The sequence below is a fragment of the Anoplolepis gracilipes genome, chromosome 15, assembly GCF_047496725.1.
Source record: "Anoplolepis gracilipes chromosome 15, ASM4749672v1, whole genome shotgun sequence".
In the NCBI taxonomy this organism is placed as follows: domain Eukaryota; kingdom Metazoa; phylum Arthropoda; class Insecta; order Hymenoptera; family Formicidae; genus Anoplolepis; species Anoplolepis gracilipes.
The window spans coordinates 122377-140825 of NC_132984.1; the positions used below are offsets into that span (position 1 = coordinate 122377).

At 36.0% G+C, this 18449-nt stretch overlaps 1 protein-coding gene across 4 annotated transcripts in view; it reads right to left on the reverse strand.

Annotated features, from left to right (window-relative positions):
• The window catches only part of Irsp53 (Insulin receptor substrate 53 kDa), a 96418-nt gene that overhangs the window by 60901 nt on the left and 17068 nt on the right, over positions 1-18449 (reverse strand). For all 4 annotated transcript variants that reach the window (XM_072907482.1, XM_072907484.1, XM_072907481.1 and 1 more), the window contains exon 3: positions 3699-3774. In XM_072907482.1, coding sequence (XP_072763583.1) covers positions 3699-3774 — 76 coding nt within the window. The remainder of the gene's footprint in view (positions 1-3698; positions 3775-18449) is intronic.

Below are 18449 nucleotides of genomic sequence, written 5' to 3' on the forward strand. Positions count from 1 at the left end.
CATATTAAAAAATATATCGAAAAATTGTTCAAAACATTTATTAATATTCTCATTAAAATACAATAAAATGGATGATGGATCGAAAAAGCATCTCGCCCTTCTTCAGATTTTTTTAAGATCAATTAACGCGATGGAGAATTAAAAATCTGTCAGCGTCTCGCTCGAAGGGAGGAGACGCGGATGCAATTCGCTCCTTCGAAGAAGAACCTTTGGTTTCACTTTAATTTCCCAGCCTTTTTCTTTGGCTCCTGCTTCCTTCCCCGTCCACCATTCGGAGAAATCTTCCCTTTGTCTTGTCAAAAATTAATTCCTAATCGAATTAACTCTCATTCCGGGCGCGGGAACTCGTTAAGGAAGTTGCACTGTCCTTTGTACGATCTAGCCTTCAGCCCGTCCCCCTTCTTGCCCTCGAGCCTCGAGCAACCATAATCGCGTCGAGATAAAAAAGTTTGCGCGCCATCGTCGAAGAAATTATCGCGGTACTCTGTTTGTTCCAACTTTTTCATAAAACGAACCGCACAAAATTGCCGCCAGCGAATTCGCGTCGCGACGCTCGTCGCATATACATACTCGTATGTATACCTCTTCTTTATAGAAACGAAACCTTATCGTCGACAGTGCACTCCTTCCGCGGACGTTTATTTGTTTTTCCTCGAAAAGTTTTGGTATCTCCGGAACTCCGAAACCTCTCATCGGATAGCAATAACATAATTTATCTCTTATCGACTATTCCAAAGTAAAACTTTTCAAGATATTCCGAGGGAAGGAGTGACATTACGTCGCAGAATAGTTATAAACGCCTAAAGTTATACAGCCTGAGGCTTACCTGGCCAGGGGAATATAAAGAAGACGGAACGTAATGTCACGGGGAGAAAGTCATTGAGAGAGGAAGGATGACGCGAGTGACGAGGTCACGAGATAAGCTATCAGGGTGGTTTACTCAAATTGTGTTAAAAAATTCTCTAAAAATTCCCTGATTTTTCACGTATTTTTACATTTATTTACATTTCCAAGCTAAAAGAATATTTTTTCAAAACTTTTTAAATACAACTTTCTGTAAAATAAATTTTTTCAATATTACACGCATTTTCTAATATTTTTCATTCATACGAAGAAAAAACACGAACGCCTTTCAAGTTTCAATGCTAGAGAGATTTATAAATGTACTAAGAAAACTGAATAACTCTCAAAAGATAATTTTTTATTTATATAAAATTTTCATTTCTTTATCATTAAAAGTTACAAAGAGTACGTAGGTACTTTATATTCAATGTTTTATGTTAAGACATTAAGTATATATATATATATATATATATATATATATATATATATATATATATATATATATATATTATGTTTATATATATACGGGACAAACTGTGTTTCTAATGAGTTTCTACAAAATGAAACGCCAATTGCACTGTTTACAAGAGGAAAGCAAAATTATCAAAGAGATTTTTCGAAAAAATTCTCTAAATTCCAATAAAATTTCATGAGAAGTTTCCTGATTTTTCCAGGTACAAAAGAAATGCCTGAATATTTCTGATTTTCCATGTTTTTGCAGGGAGTAGACATCCTGAATTATGTCTGCTTTTAATCACTACTTTTAAATACTATTATTTGATACAAGCACATGTGATGCACAAATGTCATGCAACATTGATAAATATTTTAAAAATGAAATATATTATAAGTATATTATATTGTATTAATTTGAAAATATAAATTTGTTATTGCGTGAAAAATGATACAGTGCTTTGTGCGATCATGTAAAAACAGATTCGATTGTTCAACTAAAAATTGAGAGAAAAGAAGTAATGGTGTAAATAATAATGTAAAAATAACATTTCACAGATATTGCAATTGTTTATCATATTTAAGTATTATTTAAAGTAATATATTATACACTTCATTTTAAGAGTATAAATTGTTAAAAAAAATATAAAGACGGAAATTTTTTTTTAGTTTTCCGAAAAATCTTACAATGAAAATTACGATTGAATATTTTGGGAATGAATTCATCATTAATCTCAACTACAAAATAATTACTATTTTATAAAATATAAAGAAATATACTTTGAAAAATATAACTTTTATAAAAAGAAATTATTCTTATTTAATTTTTTATTAATATAATGTTTAACGTACAATTTATAATTTATACAATTCCTATCCACTCTCTAATAATTTCGATATTGATGGGAGTTTTAAATAAACTGCTTAGAAAATATATCCGCTATCGTAATACATATTGTTATTTTTTTCATAATTGGCAGTATATTGAGCACGCGCGCACAATCATAATCAATCCAATTCAGGCACAATATCAATATCAAAATTTTTGAAATTGAAAAAAGTTAAAATATAAGAAGAAAAAAAAAAAGAAAATTAATTTTATATATATATATATATATATATATATATATATATATATATATATATATATATACGCAGTTTTTGCACCGGTTTTGCACCGGTTTTGCATCGCGCATCAAGAATACACGGTCGATTTTCATCCGCCAGAAGTGACGTGTCTCCCCTTCCGCAAAAGCATCTCGCCCTCTTGTCCCGATACGGTAATACTGTTACAGCAAAGGTCGGCGGGAAACTTTTAAGTCACTTTTAATGTAAGGTCGACTGTGCCGTTACGCAAACTACTTTCCGCCGCAGGGAGTATTATTTTCCCCGGCGCTTCTTAAACAAATTTTCAACCATCAACGAGACTCGCCCGGAAAATTCTCAAACACTCTACGGTGCGCGACTGTGAGTTATCAGATTTTAATATAGTAAAATTTTTATTATTAGTAGTTGATACTATATACTTTTATTTTATAAATATATGGTTATCAATCTAATCACGGTTTTTAAAACAACTACATATTAAATATATATATATATATATATATATTATGATTGTCATATTTTACGCAAAACTTGATAAAACTGTCGTGTAAATCAACATGCCCATTTTCTTATGGCAACATTATTTCCAAGAACACGAGGAGAAAGAGAGATATCCCCCGCGAGTGGCACGCGACCCACGCATGAATGCGCGACGATGCACGAACGTTCGTTTCAGGGTCAACGGGTTAATCCTCAAAAGGGTGACTGATCCGACCCGGTCACGAAAGGCCTAAGGTGCGAAAGATAGAAAGTGGAATACGGAAATATACAGCGTCCCTAAACTGGGACGTCTGGGACGTCTTGTACATATATACTCGTATTCCATTTTCTATCTTTCGCACCTCGTCAATCTTTTTTAAACAAATATACAAACGCTCAAACTAGACATTATTTTCAACGGAATTTTAATTCAAGACTTTAACTGATTTCATAAATTTAAACGGATAGCCGACAAAAGATGGATAAGAAATGTATGTTTCAACTGTTTGTACAGTTTTTACAGCGTAAATATAGGATCCTGAATATATGTATATATTATATATCATTAAATATTTCTGTACGAGATAAAATCAATCAATCAGTGTCAATGAGTGTCACGGGGTGAAAAGAGCGAAAGTAGAAACTAGCAATGCTAACAAGTTGACAATTTGATCCTACAACAGGACTCAAGGGACTAACGGCGAGTTTGTCCCCGTTCCTCGTGCTTCGTGCTTCGTGCTTCGTGCTTCGTGCTTCTTTCCATCCCGCCTCGTTTCAATCTCTTTTTCGGGTCGCGCTTGATTTAATTCACTCACCATGAAGGGCCTTAAGATACGCCTTGCCTGCGTTGATCAATTGCCTAGCACCAGGGTTGAATTTGTCCAAGATATTCTAGAAAAAATAGAAAGATATTTCGCATTAAATTAAGCTCGAATATGCTAAAGATGAAAAGTACAATTTTTTTAAATTTTTTTACAGGCTCGATATAAGCACGATAATTGCACGAGTTGTCAATGTGGAAACATTTGTTACAAACAAACAGCTTTGTTTCATTGACAGATAATTAATATTCATGTTTGGAAAAAACTTAAATACGATAAATCGGAACAGATGATATTATTATTTCATGACACAAGTGCATTGAGTGATAAAATTAATATCTTAAGAAATGTATAAATTATTAATTGTGTACATAATTTGTGTATATTGCGTAAATAGATAACACACAGTTGAATATAAAACAAAGAAAAAAAAAAAACAATCTACATCTTATAATTCTTTGACGTTAAATAGGACTCTGATAAATTGTAAAAATAAATTATTTAAATATATTTTATGATACATATATTATAGGAGTTACAACGTGTAATGTGTTGGAAAAATTTCATTGTAATCAAAGTTAAGTAAGATTGTTGGGATTTTTTAACTTTTCAAGAGTTTGTTCAAGAATCTTTTATATATAATTAATAAGGTATTTGTTATTAAATATAGTCTATTGCGATAAAATTGCAAATTAAACCATTTAAGATTTATTAAATAATTTTCAATTATGTTTATTCAAAGAAAAAGAAAAAGAAAAAGAAAAAAAAAAAAAAAAATGAAAATTTACAAGTTGCCGAATATAAATCTACTTGGAAAAAAAAAGTCCATGTATAATCAAATAATATAAAATAATGTTCACATATACATATGTATGTTTCGGAATAAAAATATTTTTCGTTACAAATTAATATTTTTGTTATAAACTGTAATTGATGGTAGCATAAATTGATAGCAGGATACTTTCTGTGAATGTAGTTGGTTATTTAAAATCGATGCGCTTTACTGATAGACAGAAGTTATAATGGACTTTGGATTGCGATAGTGAATATTACAGAAATTGTTTAGCAATAGACAAAGATAACTGGTAGCGCGATAGCATAAATTGCCTATCAAACTTTAGGCATCGCACGTACATACACGAAACTTGACTACCAGAGTTTGGAGTATCAAGGATCGAAGAGCGCAGAGTTTAAGAAATAAAATTCTTTATGTATTAAGATTCTCACCTCGAATCTTTCGAATCTTACAATTAGTTTCACAATATATATTTTTAGAATATAGAAGGTTTAAAAATGTCAAGTCAACTTTGAGAGTTGAGATGGTTTTTTCCTGAATTTTTCAAAATCTCCCACACGTTTGAAACTTTAAATAAACTTTAGATAAACGGTTAGAAAAAACGGTAAAAAAACTAGCGTAAAGTTTTAAGTGTTTGCAAATTATCGATTCCTTACGTGTCTTAATTAAAGAAAATAATCGTAGCACGACTTTTCAAGAATAAATATCTCAGATTAACATGTTATGCCATAAAACATGCAAAGAAAAAGAAAAAGAAAAGAAAAAAAAAAAATTATGGAATCGCTACGTCACTTTCTTCAAGGTAGCTTTCGCCATATTGCTCGACGTCTCGACGGCAAGTCAGGCGTGGTTCCGGAAGTGAAATCTGGTTTGGGGTTTCCTTTCCTTTCGTCGCGTCGCGTCGCCCGTCGCGTCGCGTCGCGTCGCCCGTCGAAGTTAAGGTGGCACTCACGAGGCGTAACTCTGTTGATGCGGTTACGATGTATCGATCCTGGTAAGAGCGTGACGGCTAAATTAAACTCGGCTCACCCCCGGCCTTCCGTATCGCCTCTGGGCGAGAAGAGAAGAGAAGAGAAGAGAAGAGAAGAGAAGAGAAGAGAAGAGAAGAGAAGAGAAGAGAAGACAAGAGAAGAGAGGAGAGTGCAAGGAGAGGCCTTCCGTCGCGCGTCAGGTGCGTCAGGAAGGTAACGATAACGTAGTCGATTCGATAGCGCGTCAATTATTTTCGCGTTTCGTACCCTGAAAATCCGCGTGATTGCTTAAAAGCCAGTGTTGTTCGATCCGCGACTTCATTAACGGCTCGTGAAATCAATTCATCGTAACACGACCAATATTTACATAATGTGTACGTACATGTATATGTACATGTTGCATTCAATTTAATTTGTACATTTGAATGTATACGCTTTATTTAATCGCGTACGAAATTAAAGCGGCAAAATCTCGACAATTGTCATGCAATTCGTATAAAATTATTACGTTTCTTAATATCATGTATAAGAATCGAAGAGATATCCAGCTAATTTGATTCACTCATTTTATACTATATGTATATAGATAAAAGAGCAGAGCGCATGCAATATACGCATACGTACAATATATGTGTGTAATTACTAATGTAAAGTCTACAAGTTAAGATAATGGGTTGGGTGCAAGAAAAGAAAAAGATTTGAAACATGTTTATGTAGAGAATGCGGGAGGCAAAAAGAAGGAGAGCGGGGCAAAATTGTGATGTAAAGATCTACCACGGGTAGATTCTTATGCAAGTTTGACGGATGTCGGAACAAAATCGCTGCGGGGCAAAATCGTCGTTGTCGTAGTAGAGTCGTAGAGGAATGTAGAATGTAATACGGGGTGAACGAACGATAGATAGATAGATAGATAGATAGATAGATAGATAGATAGATAGATAGATAGATAGATGGATGGAGAGAATCGACTGTGCTTCTCTCGACTCCGATGCGAGATGAAATATCTCTAGGTAGCGGTATGCGCGCGCGCATACGCGCGTATAACACGTACGCAGATACACAGGTCGGTCGTGCCCATTAAGCGGCGCGTGCCAGGACTCAACGATGCATTACGCAACGCAACGCAACGCAACGCGGTTGGACAATTGCTGCAATTCGCCGTAATTTTTCTATAAGTTATGCTTGTTTTTTTTTTTTTTTCAAATTCCTAAACGTTTCGAAAGAGCGACGGGAATTTTTTGCGTCGCATCTATCGCAATTTACGTTTATTCGAATTTTTCCGCAAAGATGACTTGACCTTTACGGTAATTCGCCCTTTATTATTGACGTCATTTGCATTATCTATCGACTTTATTTTACGACGCGATTCCTTTATTCCCTCGCGAGAATTCCAACACACGGATTATGATACAAAGTGCGCGCGCCATAAATCGCGGCGGTCGCGGCGATTTGTTTTCCCAAGATTTATACGCCAAGAGTAAAAAATGTCGTCGCGCGCGCGCGCGCGCGCGGACCGGTCAATGGGGATCTACCAAGGTCCATGGCATACCATGACCGATAAAACCGCGGTAAATTTAGTCGGTCGATTCCGTTACAGCGTAAGCGAAATGGACGCGGCCCTCTCCAACTTCTTTTATTGGCGAATGGCCATTTCTCCAAGAGAGGAGAGGAGAGGAGAGGAGAGGAGAGGAGAAGAGAGAACAGGAGAGAACAGGAGAGAACAGAAGAGAACAGGAGAGAACAGGAAAGAAGAAGAAGAAGAAGAAGAAGAAGAAGACGAGGGAAACCGGAGATGATGTCGAAGCCGATGAATGTCGGCTAACGGGATAATGTTGTATGAATTTTACACGTGTATGTGTGCGTCAACATCCGCGTGCAAATTCTTCGTCTTATTGTCGACAGCCACTCCTATACTTACTCATTACAATCTATTTTTCATACATATGCATGGTATATTATCATAATATGTTCTTATTCGCTTCAGGAATAAATCCTTTATTTAACCCATTAGGTATATCTCTTTAATAAGAATTTATGCGAGAAACAGATATATATTTTCCACAATTTTCAAACATTAAATATTGTATATTAATGGAGCCAAACTTTTTTTTTTTTTTTTTTTATCGTAATTTGCAAAAGGCAAAATCCGTTTAAAATTGAATAGATGGCGCAATTTGCTCGATCATCCAGTAAGGAATTGACATAATCAGAGATTGATTACAAGTGTGATTATTCCTGTTAATAATCAATCTGTGATAAGAAGAGAATAATTTCAATTAAATCGATCGTTAAAATAATCGTAAGCATAATGAAAATTATTCCCAGCACCGATAGTGCTAATACTTAATAATCATTCATCTCTATCTTCATTCAAAGAGAAACGAGAAACGAGAAAGAGATGTGGGAAAAGATTCGCCGTACGACCCGCTGACCTCCTGAGCGGGAATTTACCGGTGGATGGTCTTGTCCGAGGATCCTCTCGAAGGAGTTGAATCCTGCGGTCGTAATTCACCGCGGTTACCGTTAAAACCGGGGAAAAGAGCCTAACTGCCGCAGAGAGAGAGAGAGAGAGAGAGAGAGAGAGGGAGAGAATGACGTTGCCGCAGCGAACGTACAAAAATGCAACTCGCCTCTCTAGTCGGGAGAATGAAAATGACCTGGCAGTGTTTCTCAACTACAACGATCCGCGTATATGTGTATTCGAAATTATTTTCTATAATAGTCAAATTTTTTAAAATTTCTCGCGTGTATCGAGCCGAGACATTATTGCGACAAGCGACAAGTTTTATCACATATTGTTTTATAGACGATAATGATGATGATGATGATGATGATGATGATGATGATGATGATGACAGACCTTTTGTGTTTTATGCGTATTATTATTGATTTATAGAAAAATTATCTCATGCGTTCTTTCTTTCGCCATTTTAAATAATAATTTTCTTTATATAGTCAAGGCACTGAGACGGACAAATGCAACACATTATTAATTAATTATTAATTAATTTTTATTCCGCATCATTATTTTTGAATATTAAAAGTTTGTAACGGAAAAGCTGTTCTCTACTCACTCGAGAAATATTCTCTTTTCACAATCAATAATATTCTCGACGAGATAATTAGCTCGTCTTTTATCGGCCTCCTGTAATTCACGTTTTACATACTTGCGATTCATACGATTAAAAAAAAAGAGATTAAAAAGAGAAATTTAAATTATTAAACCAATGTAGATCAGAGATAAACGGAAAAGCAGCAAAGGAAGAAAAATTATTCACGGTAGTATCTATTGCAAAGAAAATACAAAATAGAAGAAATGCAAGAGAGAGAGAGAGAGAGAGAGAGAGAGAGAGAGAGAGAGAGAGAGAGAGAGAGAGAGAGAGAGAGACAAGAAAGTTGTGCGCGTATTCACCTGGAACGACCTGTAGGAGGTGGAAGCGATAGCAGCCGATATACCGTTAGCAACACGAGGTAAACCAACGTGTCGAACCGGTCGAATTTTTGGCGCGCGTAAATTGCGGCATGTTTGTTTCGCAATCTTATGCAAACGCAACGACGAAGCCGGAGGTGCGACGTGCGACCAAAGGTCAACGCGCTCCTTTCAGATTTCTGAATCAATCTCGCTTTTTACGCACAAATTATTTTCAAAGACAACGGCAGCAAAACTCTTCCTTTTTCGCGTATCTTTAAAGATACACGATTGAAAAATAATATATCGCTGCTCATCGATCATATTGAATTGTCAACTGTGCTTTAGATTACTGGGTACTTGATTTTTTTGGCAAGACGAGAATAACAATGAACCGAGATTAAAGTAGGATCAAACAGCAAAAACGAATTACTCATCAATCTAAGCATCATCTAAGCAAGCGGTGCCTTTCCTTTATAATTGCCTTATAAACATACGTTACCCCGACAGACGCGACGCGACGCGACGCGACGCGACGCGACGCGACGCGACGCGTCGTTTAATCGTTTCATTCAGAGCGAAAGGAAAGGTCTGTGGGTCCCTACGCATGGCACTCTCAGGCGCGTCTCTACCACTGACAAATTGGAGACATTCGCGAGCTCTAATGAGTCTCGGTCCTAATTAAGCCCGGACGGACTCGAGCGCGAGCGCGAACGCGAGCGTCAATACGTAAGTAAAGTCAGCCGAACGCACGCGAATATAATCCGGACGTGCGCGATAACGCGTAATTATCATTAATTGGCTCTTTCGCGAATAATCGCGTTAGCCGCTGGAATTAACGAAAGAATTTTTCGTCGACGCGACGCGTCGGAATTCTTACCGCGACTTTACTCTAATTCTCCGGCTTTTGCAAAGTCGGTATTACAAATTAAGTATTTAAAATACAAAAAAAAAGATTCTTTCAATGTCACTAGCTTTATTTGGGGTATCTTCTCTCGGTACCGTAATTGCTGGTACCGAGAGAAAGTAATATAATAAATGAGTCTACGTGAAGGAATGACTCGAAAATATAAAAAAATAATTTGCTCGAAAGCTTTCTTTTCAAGAAAATTTGGAAACTTAATTGTAACAAATTACGTTTTTTAAGTCTGATATAAATTTGAATAATTTTGAATAATTTTGAATAATTTCTCATCTTATTTTTTTGACGTTGTCTTCTATCAGTGGTTATTAAAATCTACGTATAAAAATATATTTGGATTTATATACAATTTCTTTTCAGAGCACAAAGTAACACAAGTTATTTTAAACTTAATTAATTATTAAAGTTATTTTGAACAAAGTGAGTAAACTTTTTTGAGTAAACATTTCGTTTTATATAACTTTTACTTTCTCACAGAGTAGAGAACCATTATCCTTCCGGTTACGTCACATTAGTCGCGCGGGACACCCTGTATAAAGAGAATTGAAGAGCAAGATTCTTAAGATCCAAGTTTCAGGACGTTACAGAGAATCTGCAAACTTTGATTTCAAAAGTTTGAATTTTCACGCGCGTTTACGCGAGAGCAAAGGTCGACGCGTCGAAAATTCATCGGAAAAGCGAGCAACTAACTCCAGGCGGGCTACTTGGAGCTTGGAGCTTGGAGCTTGGAGCTCGGAGCTCGGAGCTCGGAGCTCGGAGCTTGGGGGCGAATCGAGCGAAAAGTTGCCGGCAAAGTTGTCCGTTTCCGACAATGGACCGAAGAAACGAAGGAAAGAAATAACAAAGTAGCCGCTTCGAAAAAAAGAGAAAAAAAAAGAAAAGTCTGCGGAGATTTACGCGCGTGATCGTGCGATCGTGCGATCGCGTGGCGAGAAAGCTCGCTCGAGACGATCGAGACGATCGAGACGATCGAGACGATCGAGACGATCGAGACGATCGAGACGATCGAGACGGGGAAATTGAGTTTCCCCGAAAGGAGATTCTTCTCTCTTCTCTCTTCTCCCCGTCCTCTTCGTCCCTTCGCACGTAACCCTCCTTCGCGCGTTCATTTATTTATCTTGTGCGGAGCGGGGGATGCGCGAGCACGTACGCGATCGAAATGAAATTTTTAATAAATAAATAGCGCGGGCGCGGCAGAAATTCGCGGAGATAAACGCGCGCGTCGACCGGGTAAGGACGTGCTCGGTTTCCTAACGAGATAGCCTGAAAATTGCATCATCCCGACGCTCCGACGCTCCGACGCTCCGACGCCCCGACGCCCCGACGCCCCGACGCCCCGATGCCCCGATACCCCGGCGCCCCGAGCATCCCCGACGAGTCGAGATTACGATTATAAACCGTAATCTGCGAAATTAACCACCTGGAAATCGACTACCGCCCACACATTTCACCTTTTTACAAGTATCAAAAAGTTTGTCCACAAATTTGAGCGAATTTTTGCATCCGCGAAGGAGCAGAGATTTCATATTCGAATTATAATATAACGAGTTGTTTGAGATATGAGAACCCAACCGCACGCAACGATGCCAAGCATCGCAAATCTCGATCAAATCGCTTCTCAAAAGGTCGCAAAGTTTAAAATTTGATAAAGTAATATACACACACATCACACCCTCCTCATAGATGAATAATAATATTGAAAAATTTGGAGATTTTCAGTTCTCTTTTCAAGATTCTACTGAAAAATTCCAAGCTTTATTTAAAAGATTTAAAATCTCGAAAAAATTGCAATTATAATAGTATTTATAAAAAATAAGCGCTCTTATGATATTTCTCTCGTGCACATTTTGACGGATAAGAAATCGGATAATATATGAGGCTAAGGCTGTGAGAGATTTTCAATGATTTAGATTTTCGAGTCCGGAGGACTCAACGTCCCAAAGCTCGCTAGTGTTTCAAGTTAGACGAGCAGATAGAAAGGTTGTAGACGGTAATTTCTCGCTCGGCGTCGAGACTCGTCGTTGTGCAACTGCAACACTGCACACGAGCACACGAGCACAAGAGCACAAGAGCGCAATCGCGATGTACGGGTTCAGCGTAGCGGAAGGTCGTAGGTGGTCGTAGGTGGTCCCAGGTGGGTCAGTCGACCAACTGGTTTCCAGCGGCTTTGCGCAAACTACCTGAAAGACCGCGCGGCGCTTCCGACAAAATAACCACGGGGAGGTTGCGACGCAACCTCGTCTCCCCGTGTCCCCGTGTCCCCGTGTCCCCGTGTCCCCGTGTCTCCCTTGTTCGCGAGAACAACTTGCTCGAATAGAACGAGACTAACATTACGAGTACGATAGCGTTACATTACGAGATAACTCTTATTCATGAAACCCAATGTTATTTAGCAAATTCTTCATCGAGTCTTTCGCGATATTTTTTTACATCATTTTCAAATCACACCTTTTCTATTTTCTACAATCCTAAACTAATAATGTTTTTAAGAAGAATTTAGATAATATACATGTATTGTAAAAACAATATAATATTATATATACATATTGTCAAGTCCTCATTTCCTAAAAATTCGATAAAACCAACTTTTTTTTATTTAATCCGTAATTTAACGTGGATCGCGTTAATCGCGTAAAACCGATATCGCGCGTATTATATCTAATTGGTTCTAAACAAAGTAACTTTAAACGGTCGCGTATTTTCGATTGCTCAAAGTTGGAAACACTATCGGTTCGGAGCAAGCGAAAAGCGATACGGAATTGTGTAGAGCGCGGAATGCGAATGATCGCGCGGAACGACGAGAAAGTCGCTTTCGCTCGACCACTCGAGACTGGAGAGGAGATCGGCAACTTCTCCTGGTGAATTGCGATTAAAACGGGGCCTCGCGACTCGCGATACACAGGGCCGCACTTTCTACCACATGCTACGATCCCAAATGCCTATCTCCTTGCGGTGACGTACAAGCGGGAAGCGATGTCTTGCGAAACTTTCAACCGACACTTTGACTACGTTCTCTGATCTCCTTTCTCAATCTATGTGTTTTCTTCTCCTATCAATTTTTCCAAAACTCTCGAAACAATTTTTTTTTTAATTTCGAACGCGCGCAAAGTTTTCAAATTTCTGATATCTAGGATCATGTGTTGCAGAAAAAAAAAAAAAAAAAAAGCAAGCCTGAAAAAGTTTTTTTCTTCGAAAAAAGATTTCTTCTTTGAGAGACTAACAAGGGACTGACGCGTTATAAAGAAATTTTTATTAAAAATTTTCTTCTTTATTAAATTATAGATCTAGAGCGAACTTTAAATATTGAAAATATAAAAACTACATTTCCAAGACTACACATTCTAGATTGCTATTAGAAATATCTCGCAAGCACTAAAGAAAATTGTGATAATTGGGAAAAAAAATATACATCCACTATATATCATACATATCTGATTGTTAGCGCTTCAAGAATCCAAGTTTGAAACATTTAAATTGATTTGTAAAATTCAAAGTATCCGAGAGAGAAAGAGAGAGAGATCCGGTAATGCACAAAGGTAAGAGAATTCAGGCATGCAAATGGGCACGAAACGGCTTGAGATCGTTGGAAATGTTTCAGGGCTTGGGAAATCAATCGGAATGCCTATAGCTGTGGCGCGTTGTAACCTGGGGAATAACACGATCGGCCGGGGCCGGGGCCGGGGCCGGGGCCGGGGCCGGGAGTCCGGAGTCGGGAGGCAATATCGTCGGATTGGAAACTGCTGTTAGACTATCGCGAGTCGCGGAGTAAAGTCGGTTACGTCCGATTTGTTGCGGGGTGAACGATCTCGTTACAGCTTTATGCCCGATTACAATTCGCGGCTATACAGACGGCGAGGACAGCCGTATCGTGAATCGTGAAAGCAGTCGGACATCTTTAATTATTAACTTTCTACGCGCCGAACGCACGGAAAAGCTACGTCGGACGTGGCGTTGCGAGATTTACGAGACGCAATTTCATTGCCGAGGAAAATAATTTTCAATGTATAACATAACCGGGAAATTCTTCCAGTCGGCAATTTCCTCGTAATAAATAACGAGACAGCGTTTCCATTCTTCAGAGTTTCAAACAAAAATCAACTTTAATCACAAATTAAATCATATATCATCATATATCAATATTTTTGATACTTTTCATTAAGATTGCAAAAGTACGTGATAAAAATATGTTTTTATGTTATGTTAAAAATAACTCACTGCCTGATTGTGAGTCATTTCTCGAGTCACTTTACAGTTTTCTCCATCGCTCATAAACAGTTACTCCTATATAGCCGCCCATTATACTTTTTTCTATCGAGTTCCTGAGGTTTTATCCCGATTATCTACCATTTTTAGATACCATTCCTCCTTTCACCGAACGTTATTACAGTTATAATTACAGATTTTAAAACTTTGCACAACTATAATATGGATATTTCACCGCTCCTCTCGTGTAAAATTAAAATTATATCTTTAAATTTTCAAGTAATATTTATGTAAGTAACGCACACGCTTCTATATTATATGCTATATTTTATAATTTATAATAACTAATTTACTATATATATAACATGAATATATCAATCATTTATTAACTCTAGTAATAATAACATGTGTAACCGATAATAATAATTTTATTAGCTCAACGGTAGTAATTCAAGCGAAATATCCATATTATACCGATAATATTGTATTAATAATTCACCACACACATACATATACATATATATATATATATATATATATATATATATATATATATATATATACGAACACACACACACACACACAAACACAAACACACATATATTATACATATATCGTGTCGCAATTTAAACATTATTAGCACCGACTCTGCTAGAGTTTAAGCATAATTTCCCGCAAGGTAATATCGAAAATAGTTTTTTTTTTTTTTTTTTTTGCGCGCGCATAATCTGTGCACTTTCTCGAAAAGACTCAATCTGTTGCCGTCATCCGTAAACAGGATGTTTTTTTTTAACCGTCAGAAAAGGACGGTTGTCGGATGACCATTGTGAGATTTATTGCATTTTCGCTTTCACCGCCTCCGCGATCCGTCAGGCCGCGTATTTTCACTGCAATAAAATGATTACGATCTGATCTTTTTACGCGCGTGCTATCCGTTCAACTCTTTCACGAGATACCTATATCTTTAATGTTTCCAAATTTACAATCTTGAAACGATTATCCTTAATGAGCAGAAACAATCCTTTATTCATATGTAATATGCTTTAAAATTTTATAAAATTTAATTAATTAATTAATTTAACCAAAAATTACGAATTATAAATATAAATTTTTATTATATATTTTTACATGTGCTTTGAATATGTGTGTATATTCCCTTTCAAGATGCTTATAGAAATATGTATAATAAAAAATAGTGTTTATTTAATAATTCTTTCTTGGTTAAATTAATTAATTAATTAATTAATTAAATTTTAAAATAAAATATTGTAAGGCATACACATAAAGACTGTTTATTCATTAAAAAGATATCTACATATAGTTTCAAGATGGCAAATTCTAAACAACTGATAACATAATATGTTGAGAGAGAAAGAGAGAGAGAGAGTGAAAGAATAATATTTTTCATTATTGTTATATATAATACATATATGTAAACGCGTCCGGTATAGAAATTTTAAAGTGTGTGTGTGTGTGTGTGTGTGTGTGTGTGTGTGTGTGTGTGTGAGTGTGTGTGTAATGCATCTCATATATTTTATTAATATATTGATAACACACAACATTTTTTGCACTTTCCTATCTAGATAAAAATCTGTCGTTAAATCTGTCAATTTTCCTTATTTTTAATAAAATGATATTTATATACATCGTATTGTTGTGGAAAAAGAAAGTAACGGCAAACCTAATATAAACATAGTCGGAACCGACCTATAAAGTTAAAAGTTCAAGCAGAAAAAAGGCGTAATTTAAAAATTTATGTCGGGAAATTCATGTTTTCGTAATCTCGCGATGGACCCTTGGTGGAAAAATTCTAATTCCGTCATTTTTCTCCGCCGGTGGTTGACGTTTTCTCATTGGCCGACCGAGAAATTACCGAATGCACACGTGCGCTTCTGCAGGAATGGATGTTTTCCTCTAGCTTCAGGAATCCCGTATGAATATTTATGAGCGACCATCTCGACCTAGGCGCGGTGGATGGAATCTACATTCCTCCTCCCTCTCCCTCTCCCTCTCCCTCTCTCATAACAAACTTCTTTCCTTCTCTCTTTGTATAATCTCCCTCCGTCTCTTTCCCGCTTGATTCGTCATAAAATCCTAGTATATTTTCCTACCAAAGTATCCTTGAATCAAAGCTTCGGCGAGGGGAAGAAGGAGGGGAAATTTTAGAGATTCTACAGAATCTCGAAAGCGAATAATTTATATCATTAATGTCGCGTCGAATTTTAATTCGTCTGGCAAACTTGACCTTTGAGGATTTTAACCTTTCTCGACTACAAGTTTGAAAAAGAGATATGCATCGCGAGCCTTTTATCTCTTACGTATCACGTAGTACCTTGAAAAATAACGGGGAAGGAAATGTCATCTTTTTTCGTCCATAATTTTTTGCGAAATTGACATTTATTACAATCTCAAAACAAACAATTTATAAGCGTCATGTGTGTGTTCGCGCGCGCGTTTATTGTGTTTCTAATTATTATTATTATTATTATTATTATTATTATTATTATTATTATTATTATTATTATTATTATTATTATTATTACTATTAGTCCAAGTTAAAAATTACAGACAGTTTAAATGGGAGAACGTGTAACATGTATAGGTTCGACGTAACAGAAGGCCATCCTCATCGCGACGCGCGCGTTTTCCGGAATCAATTGCGACTCGTCACGGGCACGCATTTCGAAAGAGGCACGTCACGGTTTTTATTGCAATATTTACATCCTGATTTCGCCTGTCGACTGTCGACTGTCGACTGTCGACGCCGGCATTTTATTCCGATGCAAAACAGAAAGCGCGCGACCAGCGAAATATTTACCCTGCAATTCGGACATGTAATAACTCCGAATATTTCACAGTCCGCGCCGACAGTCCGTTTATACAGTCCGATTATGCTCTACTACCCCCCCTCCCCTTCCCCTCCCCCTTCCCCTCCGTCGCCCTGTTTGATTTCCACCGGAATATTTTACGCCGATGACGTCCTCTCTTGCACGAGTTTTTCGATAAATCGACCGAGCAACTGGTTAAAAGAAAAAACGAGTCGTTAAATATTTGTATGCAAATTTACATGTTTGAATGCGTTGACACATTTTTATGTACAAAAACAGAAAACATGTATATAAATCTTGAATAAATAAAGGAGCAAAATTATAAATGTATGTGGTAAGTGAAGCTTTCAAAATATTTACGTTTCATTTATTTGGTGTTTTTATTGCCGTCACGCAGATTCGTGCTATCGATAACGTATAAAAAAATTTCACGATGCTAAAATGACCATATCGAATTCGCTTCGGATCGACCGCGTATCGAATTTCCTTTTTTTTTTCCCGGAATGGTCGTAAAATTTCAAGAACGCTACTCTTTTCGCCATAGAATCGCAACGTTAAAGCGTAAATAATTTCACGATAAATCACCGTATTCGCGTTCCTCAATGCAAATTTCGCACACGAGATTACAAAAATTTACGATTTGTATTTTCAACGATAGAGCAATTTTTTTTCTTATCTTCTGCTTATTTATTTGATATACCTCAACTTTATAATATTTATCGTAAAGCGAGAATTATCCTTTAAACATTAATCCATAAATTAGGAAACATGGCCGGTCACGTAAAAATAAATCAAACTCGAGGAAAATGTTTTCGTAAAAAATGTTGTTACGGTGGATGAACCTCGTCGCCCAACCTAATCCGCCTTGATTAATGAAAGAAATATTTTAATCATGTATCCAATTACATTAATGGATAATGCACGTTTTATCGCAGGTAAATCGCGGTTATTCCTTAATAAATCGCGATTAACATTGCGTAAATTCTTTGAAATTAAATAATCATTTTTTCAATTGCGACAGAGCAGCATTTGACGTATAAATTTTTTTTTTTAATTTTCTCTCTCTCTCTCTCTTTCTCTTTTTGCTTTTAGAATCTGTAATATATAATATATTACAAAGTAAAATTTTTATATACAATGTATTAATAAAATATATTGTATATATATATATATATATATATATATATATATATATATATATATATACCTATATATAGTTTATATATAATAAAAATTACAATAAAATAATTTTTATTGTAATCTTTATTATACATCTTTATTATACCTATAACAAGTCATGTAATTATCATTTTTCATTATACTATTTCGTTATGTAAATTTATCTTGTGTGTGTATGTGTGTGTGTGTGTGTGTGTGTGTGTATACAATATATAAAAATTATAATTTTTACTTTACACATACACACATATATAAACATATATATATATATATATAATACTTAATAAAGAGTATAAATACTTTTTCAGATTTTAAACAAAGGATGACAATTTGCGCGTACACGTTCTTTAAACGTAAAACGTTTAACGTCTTTTAACTTAATCAGAATATAAATCATTTTATTAAAGAAAAAAAAAAAAAAAAAAGAAGAAAAGAAA